General features: G+C 44.5%; 1 protein-coding gene across 2 annotated transcripts in view; it reads right to left on the reverse strand.

Annotated features, from left to right (window-relative positions):
• Positions 1 to 25,609, reverse strand: part of TNN (tenascin N) — a 67,897-nt gene that overhangs the window by 22,604 nt on the left and 19,684 nt on the right. For both annotated transcript variants that reach the window (XM_035279593.3, XM_035279594.3), the window contains 7 exons: positions 20,132 to 20,395; positions 17,521 to 17,787; positions 16,606 to 16,869; positions 8,493 to 8,759; positions 6,921 to 7,184; positions 3,084 to 3,347; positions 182 to 312 (listed from right to left, as the gene is read on the reverse strand). In XM_035279593.3, the coding sequence (XP_035135484.3) occupies positions 182 to 312; positions 3,084 to 3,347; positions 6,921 to 7,184; positions 8,493 to 8,759; positions 16,606 to 16,869; positions 17,521 to 17,787; positions 20,132 to 20,395 (1,721 nt within the window). The remainder of the gene's footprint in view (positions 1 to 181; positions 313 to 3,083; positions 3,348 to 6,920; positions 7,185 to 8,492; positions 8,760 to 16,605; positions 16,870 to 17,520; positions 17,788 to 20,131; positions 20,396 to 25,609) is intronic.

Raw genomic sequence — 25,609 nt, forward strand, 5'->3', positions numbered from 1 at the left:
TTACATTTATTTGGGAAGACTAACAATAAACGAAATAACCCGGGCAGGTGTACGACCAGCAATATGATCGACAAAGATTAGCAGGTTGCCCTGAGGCCGGCAAATGAGCTGACTGGCCGAGTTAGTTGCTTCGCATACACAAGAGAAGGCACCAGGAGAAAAGACAAGGAATCTCCCGTACCTTAACCGTGCCGTCTGGGAACTGGTAGGTCAGAATGTAGCCATGAATCTGAGCAGAGGGGGGTGTCCAGGTCAATATGCCAGCAGACTGCGTCACAGCAGATGGACGAAGATTTCTGGGAGGGTCGAGTTCTGTATGTAGAAAGTTAGGTAAATGTTATTACTAAGACATGACTGAGACAAGGTAATTTTTGAGATATCAGTTTATATTTCCCCCTTCCATAACCTCCCATTTCTCTTCCTCCTTTCAAGCAGGTGGCAGGCTCTGTTCTTCCCTGTCACGGGGCCTTCTGACCTTTGTTTCTAAAAGTACAGACCCATTAGAGACAAGAGCAGGGTGTTAGGTGGGTCCCAGAGGAAGGGAATCTGGGCCCCCATTTCCCAGGCAGGCTCCTAAAAAGTGGTGGATATGAACAGTCTAGATGGGCAGATAGTTCCTCAGAGATGGAGGGCTTCCAAAGGAATGTGGAGAGATGGGAGGGCACAGAGAAACCAGGGTGACTTGCCTGCCTGGAAAGCTACCTGAAATGCCAGATGGGCCCCAATGCCTGTCACTGGGAAACTACCCGATTTACATACAGCCCTGGGGAAGGAGCTCGCCCTAAGTAGAACAGGGGCTTATGATTGACATTAAGTTGATATAAAACCAAAAAGCTGTGTTTCTTACATATGAAGTATGTGGCCTTGGATGCATACCCAGTAGGGAAAGAAGGGAAGGAAACTGGTGCTTGTATAGAGGACAGAAAGAAAGAGAGAAGGAGGAAGAGAGGGAGAGAGGGAAGAGGGAAAGAAGGAATATAGGAAAAGCAGGGCGTTTCTTTTATGTACTTCCTCACCCAAACACCAGAGGGCACGCGTGGGTGAGTGAGTGTGCACTGCAGACCAGAAACACCAAAGCTCAGCAAAAATACTAGTCAACATCATACTGGTCAGAAGGCTCTTTTTTTTTTAACCAAAGAAGATATGAATGGAAGTTTCTTTTTTGAAAAAGCATTTTCATAGAATGTTATTTTAATTTACAAGTTCCCAAAAAGACATCTCCAGGCTATTTTCCACCCAGTAGCATTTCGGCTGAGAACTGAATTGCAGTATTTTAATAGAAATCAGACAGCTGTTGTTTTGAATTAGGACGTTTTGACAAATTTTGGGTTTCTGTAATATCAACTTGGTTTGATTTTCTGAAGCATAACAACTGGCATGGATTGTATTCTGTCCATCTCACAGAAAAACTGATTTCCTGCTTTCGCAATCAAGGCAAGACTGTGGCTACTGATACGTCTTAAGCAACGTCCTGCCACCTCTCGGCCTGCCCACCACCCCCTGGTTACGGACTTGAGATGTCTGCCTTAGCTACTTCACATTCCTATGAAGCAAGAAGATGAGAATCTCTTTAGTGCTGTCTTCAAAAATGGGAAAGGTGAAACCAAGAGAAGATAAAGAAGGAAGAAGAGAAGAAAGAAATAAGGGAGAAAGGAAGGAAAAGGAGGTAGGAAGTGGGAAAGAGGGAAAGGAGATACTGGCTCCTGGTTGCGTCTAGAGAGAAACACTGTATACTAGGGAGCCCATGACAGCGAGAGGAGTGTGTTTGTTTTGCTTTTGTTCTTTGTTTTTTTGAGATGGAGTCTCACTCTTGTTGCCCAGGCTGGAGTGCAATGGCACAGTCTTGGCTCACTGCCACCTCTTCCTCCTGGGTTCAAGCAATTCTCCTGTCTCAGCTTCCCGAGTAGCTGGGATTACATGTGCCCGCCACCATGCCTGGCTAATTTTTGTATTTTTAGTAGAGACGGGGTTTCCCCATGTTGGCCAGGCTGGTCTCAAACTCCTGACCTCAGGTGATCTGCCGCCTCAGCCTCCCAAAGTGCTGGGATTACAGGTGTGAGCCACTGTACCCAGCCAGTTTTTTTTTTTTTTTTTTCACATCTCTGTTTAGTTTGAAAATATTTACTATAAGCTGGCCACTGATATCTGTGAGACAAGAAGACAGTTGGTATTTCAATAAACTTCCTTCTGAACCAGTCTTACTTCCTCAGTGTCCTTCCTGGTTTTCCTTCCTCCCTTGTTTCTTCACTGGCAAGGAGAGAAAATAATAATTCTCTTTTATATTAGTTTTTAGATTAAAAATGTAAGCTAATTTTAACTTAATAATAACAATTCTATAATAAATAATAAAATAATTAATTAAAATTCTCTTTTATATTACTTTTTAGATTAAAAATGCAGGCTAATTTTAACTAATAAAAATTACAGAGCTATTCAAGGCACCTCTAGCTCCCATGGCCACATTTGGTGCCCTCAGCCATGGATGGAATGGACAGACCTTGCCCATACTGCCTGAACAGGCCCACAGACCGCAGGGCGGGCAGTGCTCTCTTCCAGGTGCCTCTGGGGCCTAACCTCTGTAATGCTCCGCCAAGACCAGAGGTCCCATCACACACACAAAATACATGTAGTTCAGGTACCTTTCATCATCAACTGAGAATGGCATGGAGAATGATGCACTCCCATTGCCCCCATTCTGGAAGATGGAAACAGAAAAGGCTTCTGCCTCTCTCTTCTCCCAACTGCAGCTGAGGTCGAATCATTTTCTCCATAGAGAGTGTGGAGAGTCTGAGCGCTGGGCCAGGTGGAGGGGTGAGGGAGGTCACCTTTCACCTTTGACACCACCACTTCTTCTACGTTTCTCATCTTTTTTGGGGGGGGGGGTGCTATGACTCAGATGCTTCTCATCTTATCTGAGCTGTTATGTCAACTTAATTAGCTCAAAGAGGTGAAAAAGGCACCACTTTGAAGAATGCCCTCGGGTAAGGCCACAACCCTCCTGCTCCCTTCCCCAGCCCACTGATGGAGGAAGGCTCTCTCTTGGTAAGTGTGAGGGGTTCCCCTGTCCTGGTCCTTCTCAGTACCTGTCTGGGCCTTGGTGTCGGCCTTCTTGCTCTCTCGGTCCCCCTTCTGGGCCCACACGTGCACCGTGTACTCCACGCCCGGCCTCAGGCCCATCAGGACGGTGCTGCTCTGCTCCTTCCCCACCGGAACCTCCCTGGTCTCTCCGTCAGCAGAGGCGTAGCGCACCACGTACTTGTCAATGGGGGCCTGCACCGGGTCCCAGGAGACAGTGGCCATATTCTCTGTCACCTGGTCAATCATCAGGTTTTTAGGGCTGTCCATTTCTTTTAAAGAAGATTTAGAAAAGGCTGAACTTTAGAACAAAGGAAAGCATCCCATCCCACCACCCCATCACCAGGAGGTTTTCATGATGTTATCGTTACTAATGGTAGAATTCCACTCAAAACACGAGTCAAGGGCTCCTGGTCTCCATTTCCAAGGAAACAAACCACTGTATATAAAACTGGAAGGAATCAGATCTTCTCCCAGTTTGTTAATACAAAAATTTTCTGTCCATAATTCTCACCAAAATGACAATAAAACTTCCTGAGCAACAAAATCAGCCACCAGAACTGCTGTGGGTATAACCACTTTTATGATCTCCCTGGCGTCTAGTTATTTTGTTTCACAGAATTTAAGAGCCGAGAAGTCATATTCTCCAACCTTCCTGACTTATGAAAGGGGAGGAGAGTGGAGGCCCAGGGAAATGGAGGGTCTAGGTCAAGTTCCTATTGACTTCTTATGTGGAAGCCAATACTCTTCACTCTGAACTTTCGGCCTTCCCACCCTCTCAAGGTTTTTGCTGTGGATCTGCCCTCTCTCTCCTCTATCATCAATCTCTTCTCTGTCATCAGTCCCAGACGAGCAAGGTCTGGGATCCCCCATCCTTCCCCATATGATTCCATTTCTCTGCATTCCTGAACTGAGACTGTCTCAGGAGAAATGTCCACATACCTTAACTTCATCGCTCACTCTCCAATCAATTTGTGTGTGCATCTTTCTATGCCACACAACTAAATCTGCTAGTCTAGGTCGCCAACAACATCCATGCTGCCACATCTAACGGATACTTGCTCTTCTCAACTTTACACTACTTCTGGGTGGCAGAGCTGACCCACTCCCTCCTTCTTGAAACGCTCTCATTGCTTGGCTTCTATGACTACATACTCCCTTGATTTCCTAACTTGCTGGATCTTCTTCAGTCCTTTGTTAGCAACCTTCAAACACTGGAGCACCCAAAGTTCCCTTTCGTTGTTGTTTGTTTTGTTTTGTTTTTCTGAGACAGGGTCTCGCTCTGTCACCCAAGCTGGAGAGCAGTGGCGCCATCATAGCTCACCGCCGCCTTGAACTCCCAGGCTCAAGCAATCCTCCCACCTCACCCTCCCGGGTAGCTGGGAATACAGGTGTACGCCACCACACCCAGCCAAGTTTTGTATTTTTTTTTTTTTTGTAAAGACAGGATTTCACCAGGCTGATCTTGAACTCCTGAGCTCAAGCAGTTTACCTACCTCGGCCTCCCAGGGTTCTGGGATTACAGGCAAGAGCCACTGCAACTGTCCCAAAGCTCTCTCTTTTCTTCTCTCTTTTCTTCTCTCTTTTCTCTTTTCCTCCGAGGTGATCTCACTCATGCCCATGGCTTTAAATACCGACTAGATGCTAATCGCTCCACAATATCTATTAATTCTGAGCCCCTGACTAGTTTATACAACTGCATCTCCACCACAGTGCCTGGCTTGTATTGGACACTCAGTAAATAGTTTTGTAATCAATAAATAAATCGCTCAATTAACCAAGGAATCTCACAAATATCTTGAACTTAAATATTTAAAAGTCTTGACGTTCCTCCCAAAACTTTTTAATTCTCAGTCATCCCTCTCAAGAAACGGTGGTCCGATCTTCCATGTTGCTCAAATAAAAAACACAGGCCATATTTAAGTCCTCATTTTCTTCCGACCCCACATCTATCAACAGGTATTATCATTCATACCTCAAAAATATATTCCAGACACTCCCTCTTCTCTACCCTTTGCCATCACACTTATCTAGACCATCAGCATCTTACATCTGACTTTCCTGGCAGCTTCTCTACTAATCTCCCCACCTCTTTCCTTGTCCTTTCTTCCCATTTATTCTCCTCACTGTGGCCTGGAAAATGTTTTTTAAATAAACATTGCATACTATCACTCTTCTAGTATTAATAAATATAGCCCACTTTGTCCCCTAAGCACCACATGGTCCTGGCTGACCTGCCTCTACTCCTCCCGCCTCATCTCAGGCCACTCCAGCAAAACCAGCCTCTTTCCCTTCTCCAACCATGCCAGGTACTGTTCCAGCTGAGGGCCATTACACATACTCTTCCCTCTGCCAGAAATGGCTAGCCTTCCCCAACATCCATTCTCCCCCTTCTTCTATAAGCACACTCACTATCCAACAGATCTCCCTGCAGTGATGAAAATATGCTACAATCTGAAGAGTCCAATATTGTAGTCATTAGTCACATGTGGCTACTGACCGTCTGAAATGTGGCTAATCCAGATGAGAACATTTTATTTTAATTATTTTAAATTAGTTAAAATTTAGGCTGTGTGTGGTGACCCATGCCTGTAATCTCAGCACTTTGGGAAGCTGAGGCAGGAGGACCACTTGAGCCTAGGACTTCAACATAGTGAGACCCCATCTCTAAAAAAATTAAAAATGAGCCAGGAGCAGTAGCATGTACCTGTAGTCCCAGATACTTGGGAAGCGGAGGTGGGAGGATGGCTTGAGCCTGAGTGGTCAGGCCTACGGTGAACCGTGATGGTACCACTGTACTCCAGCCTAGCTAACAGAGCAAGACCCTGTGTCTGAAGACAAAATAAAAATAGAAATAATTTAAATGGCCACATGTAGCTAGCAGCTGCTGTGTTGGACAGGACAGCATAACCAAAGTTAAAGCTGGGCACAGGACCATCCAGCTAAAGATCTCATTTCCTAGCCTTTTTTGCAGTGAGGTCTGGCTGGGAGCCGGCAATGGAAGATAAGAACTGATGTGTTCAACGTCCCAGTCATGCCCTGACCTTCGGCATGCCTCTTCCCATTGGCTACAATGCGGACTGGGTAGTGACCAGGTAAAGGAGGGCAACTTGCTAGGGATGACTAAGCCACAGTCACAGAAGAAGCCTGGATGAGGCTCCTCTCCTGGATGAGGAGCTACTGTATCAGCCCTTGCCATTCTACAGAGAGGAATATGCTCCTTTCCTGCTTAAGCAACTGTTATTTGAGTGTTCCTGTATATCCTATTACTACTCACCCTTCCCATCTACAAGACACCCTTACCCCATAATTCTCTGTACCTACACCATGTTCATCTCCTTCATAGAACTTAGCACGAGAGTGACCTCTGGTCATCCTCAGGACTACACTCCCACCAGCACCACGACAGTTTACAAATTCCATGGCAACAAGTCACGAAGTTCCCCTATATGGTCTAAAAAGGGGAGGAATGAATAATCCATGCCTTGTTTAGCATGTCGTTAAGAAATAACCATAAAAATGGACCACCAGCAGTCCTCGGGGCTGCTCTAAGACTAGTAGGCATTTTTTCATTCCTTTACTTTCCTAATAAACTTGCTTTCACTTTGCTCTAATTACTTGCCCTGAACTCTTTCCTGCACCAGATCCAAGAACCCTCTGTAAGGGTCTGGATGGGGAGCTCTTTCCTGTAATACTTTGTTCTTTCTTTAGGTTAATGAAAGTTTTTTTTTGACAGCAAACTCTCCTAAATCAGTCTGCAGCCCTGAGGTTACAGACACCGAAAGCAGCTGCATCATTACTCAGCTGTAACAGATCGACATGCATTAATTACCCCGGCCTATTACCTGTCTGGGCCTTGGTGTCGGCCTTCTTGCTCTCCTGGTCCCCCTTCTGGGCCCACACGTGCACTGTGTACTCCACGCCCGGCCTCAGGCCCATCAGAACAGTGCTGCTCTGCTCCTTCCCCACAGGAACCTCCCTGGTCTCTCCGTCAGCAGAGGTGTAGCGCACCATGTACTTGTCAATGGCAGCCTGCACCGGGTCCCAGGAGACAGTGGCCATATTCTCTGTCACCTCGTCAGTGACCAGGTTTTTGGGGCTGTCAATGTCTGAAAAAAAATGCTGATGAATATGTGCTATGAATAGGTCTCAGAGTGCAGAAACTGGTGGTCACTTAGTGTAGGGTGAAACCCTTCCATGTTTTGTGGGGTTTCATTTTTAGCTGTTTCACAGACATCGTCTTCTCCCCTGAGATATACCTTGCTCCTCAATAGAAAGCACAGTAGACCAGAACCTGAAAATACGGGCTGTTACCTCTACCAAGTGTTGAGCAAAACAAATTTTTTATTCATCTAGTAACGGTATATCAAGCCCCAACTCTGTACGGGGAATGCTCTAGACAGCGTGCAAAATCCAGAGCTGGAAAAGACATGGTCTCTGCTCACAAGGAACTAACAATTTTGTGTCTGGCATCCTGTCAGTGAAGACTTCCTCTCACAGTAGAAGATTCTCAAAGCCAGTTCCAAATGTAAGCTCCCAGAAGAGGGCTGCATCCTACTCTCCTGTGTTCCCAGTGCCTAGGAGGGGGTAGGGCACATGGAAAGTGCTCACTGCATATTATTAAATGAATACCCAAAAAGTAAACCCCTGGTTGAATATCCTCTAGTATAACATAGATTCCCTTGTCATGCTGGTTTGCTGATTACATCACTGTACAAAATATGGCTAGATATTGCTTCCTCTAAAATAAGAATATAATGCAGGAGCTGTCCTTATCTTCAGAACTCTGCCTCACATATACTCTCTATTCCACACAGAAGAATATACTCCTTTCTTGGTGAGGCACCCATTATTTGGGTGTTTTGGTCAGTGTGTATCCAATTACTATTTCCCCATCCCATCTGAGAAACATCACCACCTCATTATTCTCTATACCTACACCGTGTCATCTCCTTCATAGAACTTATCATAATTTCTAGTTATAAATTTGCTTTATAGTTATAACATGATTTGTTTGTCATAAAACAAATGATATACATCTTCTTGCTATGGCAGATGTGATGTGTACATTCTTAAAGTCAAAATGTCAATATACTATTAATGATATTTGATTTTGATTTTCTGTTCCCACTCACAAACTCACTAAAGAGACCCTCGATACTGTCTACAGCAAAAGATCCATGCTATCAGAAGAGGAGTTGATGGGCGTGGACGTGCAGTCATAGCTTGGAGACTTCCCACGAGGAAACTAGTTAAAGGGGAATGAGGGATGGTGTGTGCCATCTGTTATGAAGGGGTGCCATCCCGCCCTTCCATTAATCATTGATTCTTGCCAATGTTAGAGAAGGAAAACAAAACTTGTCATCCATTGACTTAGCATAAAAGCACTTATATTCCTGAAGAACAATGCTCTTTACCTGTCTGGGCCTTGGTGTTGGCCTTCTTGCTCTCCTGGGCCCCCTTCTCGGCCCACACGTGCACTGTGTACTCCACGCCTGGTCTCAGACCCGTCAGGACAGTGCTCCTCTCCTCCTTCTCCACTGGAACCTCCCTGGTCTCTCCGTCCTCAGCAGAGGTGTAGCGTACCACATACCTGTCAATGGTGGCCTGCACCGGGTCCCAGGAGACAATGGCCATATTCTCTGTCACCCGGTCGGTCACCAGGTTTTGGGGGCTGTCAATGTCTGGGAAAAAAAAATGCTGATCAATAAACACTATTAACAGGTACCAAAGAGTGAGATCTGGGCATTTTACTTGTGGTGAGGTGGTTTCCTGTCCTTACGGTTTCTCCATATCATACGTTGGTTTCCAGTTGTCTCATGGATATAGCTCCCCACAGCTGGATTCTTGGATTTTCAACAAGGCAGCACAAGAGAGTGGTGTGAATACTAAATTCAAAATCAGAATTGCTGGGTTCCAGTCCCAGCCCAGAGAGGCAGAGCAGAGGCGCAGGATGGAGCCAGGTTACTAGCAGTCTAATCCCAGCTCTGCCATCTGCTAGCTGTGGCCCTGGACAACTCAGCTGCCCCTGGATGAGCCTCAGCGTCTTCATCTGTAAAATCTGAGGTTTCAGTTAGATGGACTTTTAAGATTCTTTCAAGCATGAATATTCTATGCATGTATCTAATTTCATAAATGACTAACTTGTTTTTGTGACATTGAGCAAGTTGCTTTGCTTTACTTCTGTATTTGTAAAATGGGGTTGTTAATGATTATTGCACTTATCTCTCAGAAGCTCTATAAACCAAGAGACAACAATGTTATGTAGAAAAGGGGCTTTGAAAATGTTAAACTATTACAGAGTTTACCACTCTGAAGCCACAGAATATTCATTGTATAATTCAAAATGTAACCAAGGGTAAACCTACCTCTCTGCCTCAATTTTCTCCATAAGAAAAAAAAAGTTGGCCAGGCGCGGTGGCTCAAGCCTGTAATCCCAGCACTTTGGGAGGCCGAGGAGGGTGGATCACGAGGTCAAGAGATCGAGACCATCCTGGTCAACATGGTGAAACCCCGTCTCTACTAAAAATACAAAAAATTAGCTGGGCATGGTGGTGCATGCCTGTAATCCCAGCTACTCAGGAGGCTGAGGCAGGAGAATTGCCTGAACCCCGGAGGCGGAAGTTGCGGTGAGATTGCACCATTGCACTCCAGCCTGGGTAACAAGAGCAAAACTCCGTCTCAAAAAAAAACAAAAAAAAAAAGTCAGGAGAAAATAATGTTAGTAGATATTTTACAGAGTTATTGTATCATATGAGTTAGTACATATTTTACAGTTATTCTGAGTATTAGTACATATTTTACAGTTATTGTATTATGAGTTAGTACATATTTTACAGTTATTGTATTATATGAGTTAGTATGTATTTTACAGGGTTATTGTGAGTATTATGAGTTAGTACATATTTTACAGTTATCGTATTACATGAGTTAGTACATATTTTACAGAGTTATCGTGAGTATTATACGAGTTAGTACATATTTTACAGAGTTATCGTATTTTACGAGTTAGTACATATTTTACAGAGTTATCGTATTTTACGAGTTAGTACATATTTTACAGAGTTATGAGTATTTTACGAGTTAGTACATATTTTACAGAGTTATCATGAGTATTTTACAAGTTAGTACATATTTTACAGAGTTATCGTGAGTATTACATGAGTTAGTACATATTTTAGTTATCGTATTACATGAGTTAGTACATATTTTACAGTTATCATATTACACGAGTTAGTACATATTTTACAGTTATCGTGAGTATAATACGAGTTAGTACATATTTTGCAGTTATCGTGAGTATTATACGAGTTAGAACATATTTTACATAGTTATCATATTATGAGTTAGTACATATTTTACAGAGTTATCGTGAGTATTATACGAGTTAGTACCTATTTTACAGAGTTATTGTGAGTATGAGTTAGTACATATTTTACAGAGTTATCGTATTATGAGTTAGTACATATTTTACAGAGTTATCATATTATGAGTTAGTACATATTTTACAGTTATCGTGAGTATTATGAGTTAGTACATATTTTACAGAGTTATCGTGAGTATTATATGAGTTAATAACATGTTCCCTAGTGTGACATCAGCAAGATGGCCACTTAGAATCCTCTGACACGCAACTTCTGCACGAAAACAACCAAAACAAAGAATAAGGCCAGGCACGGTGGCTCACACCTGTAATCCTAGCACTTTGGGAGGCCAAGGTGGGTGGATCATCTGAGGTCAGGAGTTCAAGACCAGCCTGGCCATCATGGTGAAACCCCATCTTTAAAAAAAAAAAAAGAAAAGATAAAAAACAAAGAACAAACAAACACATTTAAAAAAAATAAGTAGAGGAGAGTGCAGGATTATGTCAAAGGAGAAACAGAAACCCTGGTGAGCACAGAAACTCAGGATAGCCACATAGAGAACAGAAGGAAACACTGGGACCCCACCACCCCATTGCCCAGCTAAGATCAGCTGGAAACCAGGAAGAACTTCTCCTAACAGCAAAAGGTAAGCAAGAAGATCCCAGTAGCCCATATCAGCACCTTGTACATCTACCATCCTCACCATTGGGACCTTCTACAGCTCTCACAGGCACTAAGCCCAGCTAAGGGAGCTGCCTACAGGCACACAACTGTGCTCCCTCAGAGATGGAGCCAACACCGTGTCACACCCACTGTGGCCTGCATGGCAATCGTGCTACACCATCTTAGAAGTGAACCTACTGTTGGCATGTGTCTTGCTCTGGGGGTGAGTAGCCATTCACCGCTGGGCTACTTGCTGCTGCTGCACGTGGCCTTACAGAGACTGGGATACTGCCTTCTTCCCTGAGGATAAACTGCTGAGACACCAGCACCCAGTGTCCTGACATCTCCAAGTGGAGCTGTGAGCAACTGTTACACCTTTCCCCATGGGTCCAAGCAGCCATGGAACCACTCCGTGTCCCCCTTCCCTACCCACTCAGATCAGAGCTGAGGCTGCACACTCTTTTCTGGAGAATCAGTACTTGGGTAAAAGGGCTCCATTCCCTCTCTCACAGTAGGCAGCACCCTACCTGTAGGGACCTGAGCTGAAATTGCACTAGTTTCAGCTCCTCAGTGAACAATGATTTTGACAGAGCCCTATATTCCAGGAAAATGGTGTTGAGGCCATCCAGAATAGTCATATCCCTCAGGACTAAGCTGGAATGGCACATTGCCCACTGGGGAATCAGTGGCTCAGCCAAGCTGAGCAGCTGCACATCCTAGGGCTCTGCTGACACAGTACCATAGGTCCCAGGGAAATACAGCAGTGGCTGGCTGACACACCCAACCCTACCAGCCCAAGAGCTCTAGTATTCTGCATCCCTAGAGCTGGACTAGGCCCCTTGAGTGTGAGCTCCTGAGACAATCCTCTCCCAGGGAGAGAAAAATAAATAAAAATGAAAAAGAGCGAAGAAAGCCTACAAAACCTATGGGATACTACTAAGTGAATAAATATTCATATTATAGGAGTTCCTGAAAAAAAGAGATGCAAAAAGGTATACAAGGCCTACTTAATGAAATAACAGCTGAAAACGCCCCAAGCCTGGGCAGAGATATGAATATTGCTCACTGCAACTTCTATCTCCCAGATTCAAGTGATTCTCCTGCCTCAGCCTCCCCAGTTGCTGGGTTACAGGCATGTACCACTAGGCTCAGCTAAATTTTGGGAGTTTTTTTGTTTTTTGTTTTTTTTTTTGAGATAGATTTTCACTCTTTTTGCCCAGGTTGGAGTGCAATGGTGCAATCTTGGCTCACTGCAACCTCCACCTTGCAGGTTCAAGCAATTCTCTGCCTCAGCCTCCTGAGTAGCTTGGATTACAGGCACCCATCAACATGCCCAGCTAATTTTTGTATTTTTAATAGAGATGGAGTTTCAACATGTTGGCCAGGCTGGTCTTGAACTCCTGACCTCAGGTGATTTGCCTGTCTCAACCTCCCAAAGTGGGATTACAAGCATGAGCCTAGAAAAAACAATTCTAAAATTCACGTGGAACCACAGAAGACCCCAAATAGCCAAAGCAATGCTGAGCAAAAATAGCAAAGCTAAAGGCTGACTTTAATACGCACTACAAAGCTACAGTAACCAAAACAGCATGATACTGACATAAAAACAGACACATAGACCAATGGAACAGAATAGAGAGCCCAGAAATAAATCCACATATTTACAGCCAACTGATTTTTGACAAGGTAGCAAGAACATCCAGTGGGGACAGAACAGTCTCTTCAATAAATGGTTCTAGAAAAACTGAATATCCATATGCAGAAGAATAAAACTAGACCTCTATCTCCCACCTTATTCAAAAATTAAATTTAAATGAATTAAAGAATTAAATGTAAGACCTGAAACTATGAAATTACAGAAGAAAACATTAGGGAAATACTTTAGAACATTGGTCTAGGCCAAGGTTTTTTTTTTGAGGGTAAGACCTCAAAAGCACAGACAACAGAAGCAAAAATAGACAAATGGAAATATGTCAAGCTAAAAAGATTCTGCACAGCAAAGGAAATATCAGACAGAATGAAGAGACAACCTACATAATGGGAGAAACTATTTGCAAACTGTCTATGTGACAAAGTATTAATAAACAGAATACATAGGGAGTTCAAACAACTCAATAGCAAAATAACAATCATCTTATTTTTAAATGGGCAAATAACCTAAATAGACATTTCTCAAAAGAAGACATACAAATTAGTAATAAACATTTATGAAAAAATGTTCAGCATCACTAATCCCCAGGGAAATGCAAATCAAAACACAGTGAGGTATCATCTCATCCCAGTTAAAATTGCTATTATCAAAAAGACAAACAATAACAGGTGCTGGTGAGGATGTGGAGAAAGAGGGATACTAGCACACTGCTGGTAGGAATGGCAATTAGCACAGCCACTATGAATAAAAGCACGGAGGTTCCTCAAAGAACTAAGAGTAGATGTATCATATGATCCAGCAATCTCATTGCTGAGTACACATCCAAAAAAAAAAAAAAGGAAATCAGTATATCAAAGAGATATCTGCATGTCCATGTTTACTGAAGTACTATTCACAATAGCCAAGATACTGAATTAACCTAACTGTCCACCAGTGAATAAAGAAAATGTGATATTAAAAAAATGTGATACACACACACAATTCAATACTATTCAACCATAAAAAGGAATAAAATCCCCTCATTTGTAGCAACACAGATCGAACTGGAGGTTATTATGTTAAGTGAAATAAGCCAGGCACAGAAAGACAAATATTGCACGTTCTTACTCTAATGTGGGAGCTAAAAAAATTGATCCCATGGAAGTCGAAAGTAAAATGACGGCTACCAGAGGCTGGGAAGAGCAGGGGAATGAAGACAAGTTGGCTTAAGGGTCCAAAATACAGTTAGATAGAAGAAATATGTTCTAGTGTTTGATAGCACAGTAGGATGACTACAGTTAACAATCATTTATTGTACATTTCAAAATAGCTAGAAGATTTGACATGTTCCCAACACAAAGAAACACCAAATGTTTGAGGTGATGGATATCCTGATTACCCTGATTTGATCATCACACATTGCATGCATGTATTAAAATATCACATGCACCCATAAATATGTATATTATTATGTATCAACTTTTTAAAAAAAGAAACAAATGTCTATTATGACAGTTCTTAGCACTAGTAGATGCACAATGACCATAAGCTATCATTATTAACACCAGTTTGTTAATACGTTATAAATACAAGAAATTATGCTCCACCATACCACACCCACAGAAGATACTTAAAAATACATTCACACACATGCAGAAAAATACTAGCATTGCTTTGTTCTAAATAATTCATTGTAAAAGCCATTTTCCCAAAGTCTTTCTCATATATCCTATTATACATGTTGGTTTAGGCTGGAACTCCAAGAAAATGTGTATCTACATTCAAACCTGAAGGACCACAGTTAAGGCAAGATAACAACAGTTTTGTGACCCTTGGCTGACCAATCATCTTCACCCTATAAAAGAGGTTGGAGAGGCCAATGAGGTGGGACTTTAAGAAGGGATTTATTTGGAAAAACATACGCTGTGAGTCCCATGAGTGAGGCCCAACTGTTTGAATAAGCAGTTTTCAATGGAATCCCTTATGCTCTTTGTTTTGTATACCCTAGAGCAGTAATTCTCAACCAGGGACAATCAACAATGTCTAGAGACAGTTCTGGTTGTCACAACTCAGTGTGGGATGAGGGAGACATCAGGGATGCTGTTAAACCTCTTGCACTGCACAAGACAGACCCCTGCAACAGATAATTATCCAGCCTAAATAGCAACAGTGCCAAGGGTGAGAAACCCTGCCCAAAGCCTGAGGAACACTATGGGCTGGTGTCTGACATATGCCTAAAATATCTAAGAAGTAAGAAAATAGTTGGTTGCTCTGACACAGAGCAAAGAGAGGCTGTAGCATTGCAAAAGAGCTGCACATCCGGTTGAATGGACAAAGGATGCATACAGCTTCTCCATGGACCAGACTTGGGCTCAGCACACCAGGGTAGGCCTGGGGTTGCATTAGAAGCTGTCCAAGAGGACCACCTAGAGGGGCAAGGCGACTCCACCAGAGGTGCTGGGGAAACCCCTGATGCATTGGCAGAGGAAAGGGAGTAGAAGACCAGTGGAAGACAGGCATTTCCCTACAGTGAGACCCACAGTGGAAGAGGACAGAAGTGCTTCATGACACAGCCAGCTTCAGCACTCATCAGGCCCAAGGGCAGGCCCAAACACCTGTTATACAGTCAAGCATGACCTTCCACAATCCTGGCCTCCCTCCTCCTTAACCCATGGCTTCTCTTTTCTCTTGACCCCTCACTTTTCTTCCTCGTTAACCCCTCAGCTTCTCCCCTCCTAACCCCTCACCCCTCCCACTCCTGACTCCTCACCTCTCCCCCTCCTGACCCCTCACCTCTCGCCCTCCTGACCCCTCACCTCTCCCCCTCCTGACCCCTCACCTCTCCCCTCCTGACTCCTCACCTCTCCTCTTAGTGACCCCTCACCTCTCCCCTCCCGACCCCTCACCTCTCCCCCTCCTGACTCACCTCTCCCCCTCCTGATCCCTCACCTCTACCCCTCCTGACCACTCAGCTCTGCCCCTCCTGACCACTCAGCTCTCCCCCTCCTGACCACTCACCTCTCCCCCTCCTGACCACTCACCTCTCCCCCTCCTGACCCCTCACCTCTCCTTCCCCTTGACCCTTCATCTCCCCTCCTTCCTGACCTTCACCTCTCCCCATCCTTACCCCTCAGCTCTCATCAATTTACCTCTCCCAGCAACGCCAAAGATAAATGGGTGAAAAACTGCATACAGCAAGCTGAAAGAGCAGTGCCTGGGGTACACAGGAAGAAATACAAGAGAAATTGTGCATATCCCCTGCCTGGAGCAGGTGCTTGGCCCACAGGTGGCCCAAGCTGAGAGAGAGGAAAAGATTTCATGTAAGGAAGTATGGATTATTACATAAAAATAGATGTAAATACTAAAATGATACATTTGGGGGACTAAAAATGACTAGATATTTGCTTATGTTTAACTCATGAAACACTATTTCTGCTTAAAACATTCATTCAGAGAGTGGGCAGGAACAAAAACAAGCTTGCCAACGGTTTAAACAGGTGAGGAGTATTTTTTTAAGGTGTTTATTGATCACGATCCCTAAGTCTGGCTCCCTCAGCATGATAGTTACTTCCTGATATTTATTCCTGTCAAGGTGAAGCAGTTAGTGTGTTAATGACAAAGATACTCAAGCAGAAGAACAAAGGACTACGCACGGTGGTCAGCCATCTTTAAAGGCCAGAGTTTGGAGACCACCACTCGCAATAGGCATTCTAAGAGAGGCCAATAAAAGGAAGTGAACAGTACACAATGCATTATGGGAGGATACCAACCTGCTCTTCCATAAAGCCCCCTTTTTCCAAGGTCAGAGAAGAAAACTCCATGTAGACAGACCCTGAGCATAGCAGCAGCGCAGCAATAACGCTCACTCCTTACCTGTCTGGGCCTTGGTGTCGGCCTTCTTGCTCTCCTGGTCCCCCTTCTGGGCCCACACGTGCACCGTGTACTCCACGCCCGGCCTCAGGCCCATCAGGACAGTGCTGCTCTGCTCCTTCCCCACCGGAACCTCCCTGGTCTCTCTGTCAGCAGAGGTGTAGCGCACCACGTACTTGTCAATGGCGGCCTGCACCGGGTCCCAGGAGACAGTGGCCATATTCTCTGTCACCCGGTCAGTCACGAGGTTTTTGGGGCTGTCAATGTCTGGAAGGAAATGTTTGGAGAAGTTTAAGCTCTGAAGCCATGGAAGGCATATTCAACCCCCCATCTTCATCATGTTCATCTTCCAGAACTCTTTCAGAACAAGGCAATGGCGTTCTCATCCTGAGTCTCCGCTGGGAGTCTAGGGAGAAAGCAGCCCTTTGTTCTGAATTTCAAAGGAGGAATCATTATAAATAAGGCATTCTTTCTTGGCTTTCTGTTCCCTAAAATGTGGGAGGAACGATGTCTTCTCAGTGGCATATGGCACATCATGACCTCCAGTTAAACAGCTGCCATGACATTTAGGGCTCCTCACTTAACATTTCATCAAGGGCTACTTCACTGATGAGCACTCTGAAACTATTATCACAAGCCCTGCAATGACCAGATCCTGTACATATCCTTGCTGAGTCTGCGAAAAGCACTGTGACCATAAGACTTTACTTCTCCCTCCCAGTGGGCTGGGGGTCTCATGAACAGCTCATCACTGTCAGGGAAGAGCGGCCCACTGCCATCACCACTAGGGTTCAGTCTTTCATCTTTAAGACTTCTAATTGCAAAGCCTCTCTGCTCAGGCCACATCCTTTGATACAATACCCACTCAAATCCACAAGCTCAAAACTCAATTCCAATTGATCATCCCTCTTTTGTTACCTGTCGGGGCCTTGGTGTCGGCCCTCTTGCTCTCTCGGTCCCCCTTCTGGGCCCACACGTGTACCATGTACTCCACGCCTGGCCTCAGGCCTGTCAGGACGGTGCTGCTCTGCTCCTTCCCCACCGGAACCTCTCTGGTCTCCTGGTCATCAGCAGAGGCGTAGCTCACCACGTACTTGTCAATGGTGGCCTGCACTGGGTCCCAGGAGATGGTGGCAGTATGCTCTGTCACCCGATCGGTCACCAGGTTTGCTGGGCTGTCAATTTCTTTAAGAGAGAGATGACAGAAGAATGTAGCCTTTACTACCCTCTAATTCCATAAAGACCAGCACAGGCACAGCCAAAATGATAACCTCGACAAATGCCAGAGTCTGTAATACGTCAGTGATAGAGTTAATGTAAAGGTCTAATTAAGCAAATGATCTGAAATTCCAGTAATAAGCTAATAACATTTAATGAGAAGTAGAGTTTTTAGACAAAGCCGGCATCTTGATTAACTCAATAAACTTTTCCTGTAAGTTGCTTTGGGATAAAAAGAATTGGTCTTCACATTCAAATTTCTCCTTTAGCCTGGATTTATATAATATATTCTTCTAGTTCCTGACTTTTTATACTTGAAAGCAATTATAGTTAATAAACCTCTGCATCTGTTCTAATATGTTCTTTGAGAAGAAAAATATCCTAGAAGTAGAGCCATTAGTTCTTTCCATATAAAACATTATGTCTGTGGCCGAGGAATCAGGAGACTGTTTAATTGATAGTGTCAGAGGTCTGGGCTAATAAAAGGAATCACACTTGTAGAACCTGTCTGGGTTTCTCTGTGATTAAACTGGGTTACAACCTGGGCTTCACCGTTTCCTGGTGGCTAACTTTGGACAAGCTGTGTAATTTAAGTGTCTGTCTCCTCAACTCTAAGAGAGAAATACCAGTACCTACCTCATAGGTCATGGTGAATACTAAGTGAGATATTGCACAGCAGATACTTAAATATAAGTTGTTATTAATGGCATTTGAGGCAGGAAATAGCACTTTCTCCTCAAAATGTACATCTTTAGAGAGTAAAAAATCCAAGCAATTGTGTGTATGGTTAGCATGTCTTTATTATCCTTTTTCAGAAACTACATCCTCAAAAAAGGCTGTACTGGCTGGGCCCAGTGGCCAAGGCCTGCAACCCCAGCACTTTGGGAGGCCAAGGCAGGCGGATTACCTGAGGTCAAGAGTTCAAGACCAGCCTGGCCAACATGGTGAAACCCCATCTCTACTAAAAATATAAACAATTAGCCAGGTGCAGTGATGCATGCCTGTAATCCCAGCTACTCAGGAGGCTGAGGCAGGAGAATCACTTGAACCCGGAAGGCAGAGGTTGTGGTGAGCCAAGATCATGCCATTGCACTCCAGCCTGGGTGACAGAGCAAGACTCCATCTCAACAACAACAGCAAAAAAGTTGTACTTTTTGTGATAGCACCTGCATTTCATATCTGCACAGGACCACTTGCCAAGAGTGACAGGCCTGTATGTGGAACAGATTTAGATATCACCATCCTTACTGTCCACATCTTCTCTGCTCCCCTGAAGGAGAGGTCAACTCTGGAGGCCCACATGGATCCAGGAGGCTGTGCACCACAAAATCTTTCAAGGGCTAAATACTGACTAACTTTCTAAAAACTCATTGCTCTCATTTATGCCACACTCACTATGTTTTAGGTACTTTATATAAATTAACTCATGGAACCTTCCCAACAATGCTGTGATGGAGATACTCATATGCCCTCATTTTACAGATAAGAAACAGGAAGGGAAGTAAAGTAACTTGCCCAAAGCCACTCAGTCAGTCAATGGCAGAGCTGGGGTTAAAACCTGGACAGTCAAGCTTCTGAAACCGTATTCCTAACCACCCCTCTGCTTCTCCGAGAGTCTCTGTACTCAGTGACTGTCCAGAACAGAATGCAAACAATAAGCGAAGCCTTTCCCTCTGATTTCCTGCCAGGTGTTTCAGAACCTCAGGCGCTCCAGGATCAGGCTGCTCGAAATTCAGAGAAGCACCAGAGGAGGATTTAAGCAGAAAGAACTGCCGGGCTATGTCCCAGTATAGTCCCAGGACCCCTGCAGGCACAACCTGAGCAGAATGACTGGGTGAAGTATGAGAACCCTCGTGGTTTCTGAAAGCTTAAAGGAAGAATTGGTCCGTTTAGTGAATGTTGACTCAGGATGCAAACCATTTCCACGGTCTAAAAGAGAGCTCCAGATTATATGCAAAGTGCCTGTACAGCCACTGCAAACTGAGATAAGCATTCAAATTCACTGTCAGCCCAATGTTTTGAGTTTTCACATCTAAAAAATGAAAATTAGAAAGTGTTACCCTATTCTGAGGGGGTTGCATACAGAATAAATAAGTGTGACCTTCTGTAACAAGTGAAAAAGCTGTTCTCTTTTGTTTGATGTTAAAAAGGAAAAAAATTATAATTATGAAAATCAAAATTGCTTTGCAACCCTCCTCCCCACTCCTGCAAACAAAAGAGCTGATCCCAGGTGAGCAATGACCTCCTGATTCAAAGATCAACCTTCTCCCTGCCATGAGGAAGCCTATTTATGCTCCCGTCCTTCCATTACCTGTGAGGGCATTGGTGTCAGCTTTCTTGCTCCCCTGGTTGCCCCTTTCAGCCCACACGTAGACCTTGTATGCCTCTCCTGGCTTCAGGCCTGTCAGGACAGTGCTGCTCTCGTCCTTGTGCACTGCCATTTCCTCGGTGTCCCCATCAGCAGAAGTGTAGCGCACTACATACTTGTCTATGACAGCCTGCACTGGGTCCCAGGAGACCGTTGCTGTGTTTTCAGTCACTCGATCGGTGATGACATTGGTTGGACTGTCAATTTCTTCATAAAAAATACATGAGAAAGAAAAATCAGAGGAACCGGTTGGTTGGTCAAGATCATAGATTGTTAAAGATCTAGTTCACCTGGGTGACCTAGTTCAATAGTCTACACAATGCAAGGGGCTCTCTCAGTCATCAGTGACAGATGGACAACTGGCTTCTGCTTGAACCCTATACCGAAAAAGGACTCACTGATAGACAACACAATCCATTCCATTTTCAGACCTCTGAACATATTAGAGAAAACTCCTTCCAGTGTAACTCCTTCCAACCGTTTACCCCAGGTGGACAGAGAGAATATATCTAATTTTCCTTCCAGGAGACCAACCAGCAAGTATTCAAGAAGGGTCATCATCCCCCTTCCTAGTTCTCTTGAAATCAAAACATCACCACCTCCCCTATTCATTCCTTCCAAATTACAGTTTCCAGACCTGGCACTTATAGCTACACATGCTCCTGTCTTTCTCTTTTCAAATACAAAACTCCAAAACTCAGTTCATTCATTCAACATAACATCACTGAGCATCCATTACATGCCAGGGAATGTAATGACATTCAGGAGTTATCAATGAGCAGAACAGTGAGAAGTTCCGCCAACATGGAGTTTATATTCAAAAAGAACTAACCCAGAATATGCCAGCTATGTCCTAGACACTGTGCTTCCCAAGAACATAGCCTGAGCCCATGACCTTAGAAAATCCCTCGTTTTTTTTTCACACACATCCCTGCTAACCCAAGGCCCTGCTACATGTATCCAGGAACAGCAGGGAGGCCAACGCATCTAGACAGAGTTAAGTCAAGCAGCTGGAGGGGATGCCAGTGATGTGAGAGGGACAGTGGACTGTGGATGGCCTTGAAGGCCATTGTAGTGACATTGTCTTTTACACTGAGTGAGATGAGAAGTCTGTGGGGCTTTGAAAACAAGAATGACCTGATCTGACTGTGGGGAGAATGCTGATTCTAGCAAACCAGGAATGAAGGTCACCTAGGCGGCTGCTTCAGTGATGTGTATGCAAGATGGCAGGGGTGCAGGCAACTGCAGCAGTGATGAGGGTCATGGGGAAGGCTGGCTTTGAAGAGCTTTCAAAGGTAAAGCTATCTTAATCTGCTGATGGCTTCAATATGGGATACAATGAATGATTTGTTGGCTTGGGGCCTGAGTAATTTGAAAAATGGAGTGGCCATTTATAGAGACAGGGGTATCTGAGGGAGGGAAGGGTTTGCAGTAGGGAGTGGGGAAGAGGAAGAGGCCCAAGAGTTTGCTTGCGGATACATGAAGTGGTAGAGCCAAGATTTGAACCCATTCCTATCTAAACAAAGACTGTATGTTTCCACTTTATACCTCTGTGTCCTAAGCAGCACCATCAATAGCATTTTCCTTTGAAACTAGTAATAATAATAAATTATAAATAAAAGAAAGTGCGATCTGAAAGGTTACTGTGACCTGAAATCCAGCAGTAGTAATAGGCAATTTCTCTAGGGAGAGAAAATGGTCTTGAACTATTGCCTTGTGGGACAATAGTCTCACTGTGACTGGCACTGTGAGCTTGGAGACAATAGTCTCACAATAGTCTGCCACTTGTGGGCCTCCAGGAATGACAGGGCAGACAAGTAGGATGCAGGCACCCACCATCTGACCCAACAGCCAGGGCCTCTGGAGGCTCCAGCAGGCTCTAAGAGGACACTCTAGGGAAGAGTGTGAGGATAGAACTCTCTCCCCATCTTTCTGTGTAAGACATGATTCTGCATGTGATGGGGAGGAAATGACAAGAGCCATCCAGAAACAGTAAATCAATCTGGGGAAATTAGTGACAGAGTGGGATGCAGGATGAAGCGAGCAAGATCACCCTGGCAGTCCTGCTCTTGAAGTTCATGGCCCTCACCTTCTCTAAAAATCCGTATCTGTACAACCCCAGGTCCCAGCAGTGCCTCCCACCCCATCTTCCTGCCCCAGATTAGTGCTTGCTACCACTGCTTCTGGGATCCACAGAAGAGAGGGCTGTGGCTTTGTGGGCTTGGTGCTGCCTGTGTGTTTTGAAAGATATATCACAGCCAGGCACAACAGCTCCTACCTGTAATTCCAGCACTTTGGGAGGTCAAGGAGGTCAAGCACTTGAGGCCGGGAGTTCGAGACCAGCCTCACCAACCCAGTCTCTACTAAAAATACAAAAAATTAGCAGGGCTTGGTGGTGAACACCTGTAATCCCAGCTGCTCGGGAGGTTGAGGCACAAGAATGGCTTGAACCTGGACGTCAGAGTTTGCAGTGAGCCAAGATCACACACTACAATCCAACCCAGGTGACATAGCAAGACTCTGTATCAAACAAATAAATAAATACAATAAAGATTCAAGACATCCACATGGGTGGGAGGAACCAGCAGCGAGCCCTGTAGCTCCTTTCCCCCCTAAGAGCCCCAGAGCACTCGAGATAAAGAAGAATCAGGAAACAGCATCTTGAATATTAAGAGTAGAAAGGTAAAACTGAATCATATTATGCCCAGGGTTATAGGAGATCTGAAGGGTTAAGCTCAGAAAGGAGATGTGACTTCTCCAAGCTCACAGTGCCAGTCACGGCTCTCAGCCCCCTGCCTTCCCCGTTCTCTCAGTTCCCTAACCACAGCAACTCAACTCAGAAGGGCCTCTTCACAGAGCTTGTTCTCCTTGACCATTCCCAGGATGAGGATCAGATGGAGAGATACGGGAATGGGAGGAAGGCCTCAGAGATGGTACTTCCACGACAGGCCACATTGCTGAAAGAGGCCAGCGTTGCAGGACTAAAACCTCTCTCTCTGCCGAAGAGGGATGTGGGGATTATGAAATGGCTTTTCCATGTGAGGAAGCCTTTCAGCAGCTGTAGCAGCTGACTAAATCACAGAGGAGCCACAGCTGTAGCCTCTACAAGACAGGCTCTCCCCACCCCGGCCCCGACATCCTCCCCAGGCTAGAACTTCCCAACTGCTGGACACTAGTAGGTGGGACCTTTTCCAGGGCCATTCGAGGTCAGAGAGATGTAAGGTAAGGTTTGTAAAACTGGATAGGTGGGACTCACCTGTGAGTACATATGTTAGAATAAAGGTGTGCTTCACTTCAAAGAGATCTAATTTGCAAAACCTGAACACAGTATATGGAAGAGGTTAATTAGAAGCTCCATTCACATCAGGAAGGCTTATTCCACTTTATAACAAGAATTCGCCACAGGGTTGGGTAGGGAATGGCTGTCTTCAGTCTAGGCTGTAACACCCAACAGCCCATGCCCACACTCCAGCACAAAGTCACAGGCAGTACAAACAGGTTTCTCCACTAATAATGTCCACCTGTGAATCTCCCCATTGGTGCAGGAGAAGACGGGATGTAAAACTGATGAGAAACGAGCTTGGGGGAAGACACGGAGACAGGATCTGCGTCACTGATTTGAAGGTGGGTGCATGGAAGGGGTGCCTTGGGACTATGGTACCTAAGTGGTCTTGTTTACACAGACCTCCTCTCATGTATTTCCATGGGGCAACAAAATTATCCGAAAGCCACCATTTGTAGAAAAATGCACTCAGAGAGGTCAACCCTTCTTCCTGTTGTCCTCTAGCTTTGCTTCTAGAAAGGTTATCAATTTTGATTTCAGGTGAACCTGAGTTTAATTGCCAGCTAACTCTTCACTAGCTCACCCTGAGTCTCCTAAGCTTTGTAGACCTCAACGTTCTCATCTGTAAAATGGAAATAATAATGCTTGCAATCCTATTAATATTATAAGGACCAGAGATAATATTTACAAACCCTCACAGTACACAGAAGCCCAGTAGAATACAGTGGCCATGCAAATGATAGAGATCATTGTTGTCCGGACGCTGAATGTGTGTATTGGTGGCTGTGTGTGAGGCAGGAGTTCTGAACGGTAACAGGAGCTCAGCCTAGGACATGAAGGTGTTTCCAAAGGAAAGTTTTAGGGGTTAAGCCATTTCAAATGGAGCATTGTGTTTGGAAATCAGTAAAAAGAGAAAAAGATATTAAGAAGAGCAAAACTGCTATTTCACAGCATTGTCTAAGGAGGAAAGTTATCAGAAAGTTGATGACAAGTGACATGCTAGGTCATAAGCTCCGCGGTGCATAGGAGTTTGTGAAATTACAACAAAGCAAGCATGCTTTGTTTTATACACACCAGAGTAAAGCAAAGATATTAAAAGAAAACCATCATTGTAAGAAAAACAAGAGAAAGGACTTTAAACTCATTTAGTCCAACTCTCCATTTTACAGATGGAGGACAGAAGAATGATGTCACCTCTCAGTAGCCTCCCTTTCTTGTCATTCGATGGGAAGCATAGCTTTCAGGGTATGATGCAGAGGTCCAGGGACATTCCCCTACCCCAGCCCCAGAGACACTGGCCTGGTATATGCTTGCTGCTCTTGAAGCTGACCTGCTTCTGAAGCCCGGCCTCTCTAGAAGGTGTTCCAGCGCACTTTGAGTGTTACCTATAACAGGGTGCGGAATTTCAGCCAACCATTTCCCTGTCGTGGTATTAGTTCCACTGGTGCCTTATTAAATGGAAAACACCTGAGCGGTATCCTTTCCTCCCTGCACGTGCTTAGGGTGTTCTTAAGTTCCAGCACCCTTTTCCACCCGGTGGGATGCAAAACGTTTGGAGAAAACAAATTTTTCTTTTCCCTTGAATTAATTAACAGTCTAGCCAGGTTTAAGAGTGTTTCCTGACCCTATAAATTACAGGGGCTTTTTCTTTTTTATGCTGGCAAAACACATGACAGAAATTTATTTGCAATCCAATAAAATATTCTATCCTGGCTTTAGGATATAATTGACAACAAAAACACTTTTGAGTAGTAACATCCCACTATCCGTGGAAGGCTAACTAGCAATTCAAAGCCATATGTGAGTAAATGCTCTCGGACCTCAGAGGCAAAGCTGGCTGACATTCGATGCAGTCATTGAAGGCTGCAGTAGAGAAACGGTCTGAGGGCAGCCTGGAAGGACATGTCATATTATTGCTGTGATCCCCTGAAGGATAAGGACCACGGCTTATCAGCTCTGGAAGTTTCTAAAGGAACCAGGTCTCTTTGGCCCAGATACATCCCGCAATGTTTCATGAATTGAATTAATTTGTAGCTAAAAATAACAGCAAGGGTTTTTTAAGCTGAAGTAACAACAGAAACCCACTTGCAGAGATAAGCCTTCTGTTAGGGAACCCCAAGAACAGTCTGGCTATGAGA

The sequence above is a fragment of the Callithrix jacchus genome, chromosome 18 (genome assembly GCF_049354715.1).
Source record: "Callithrix jacchus isolate 240 chromosome 18, calJac240_pri, whole genome shotgun sequence".
Lineage (NCBI taxonomy): Eukaryota > Metazoa > Chordata > Mammalia > Primates > Cebidae > Callithrix > Callithrix jacchus.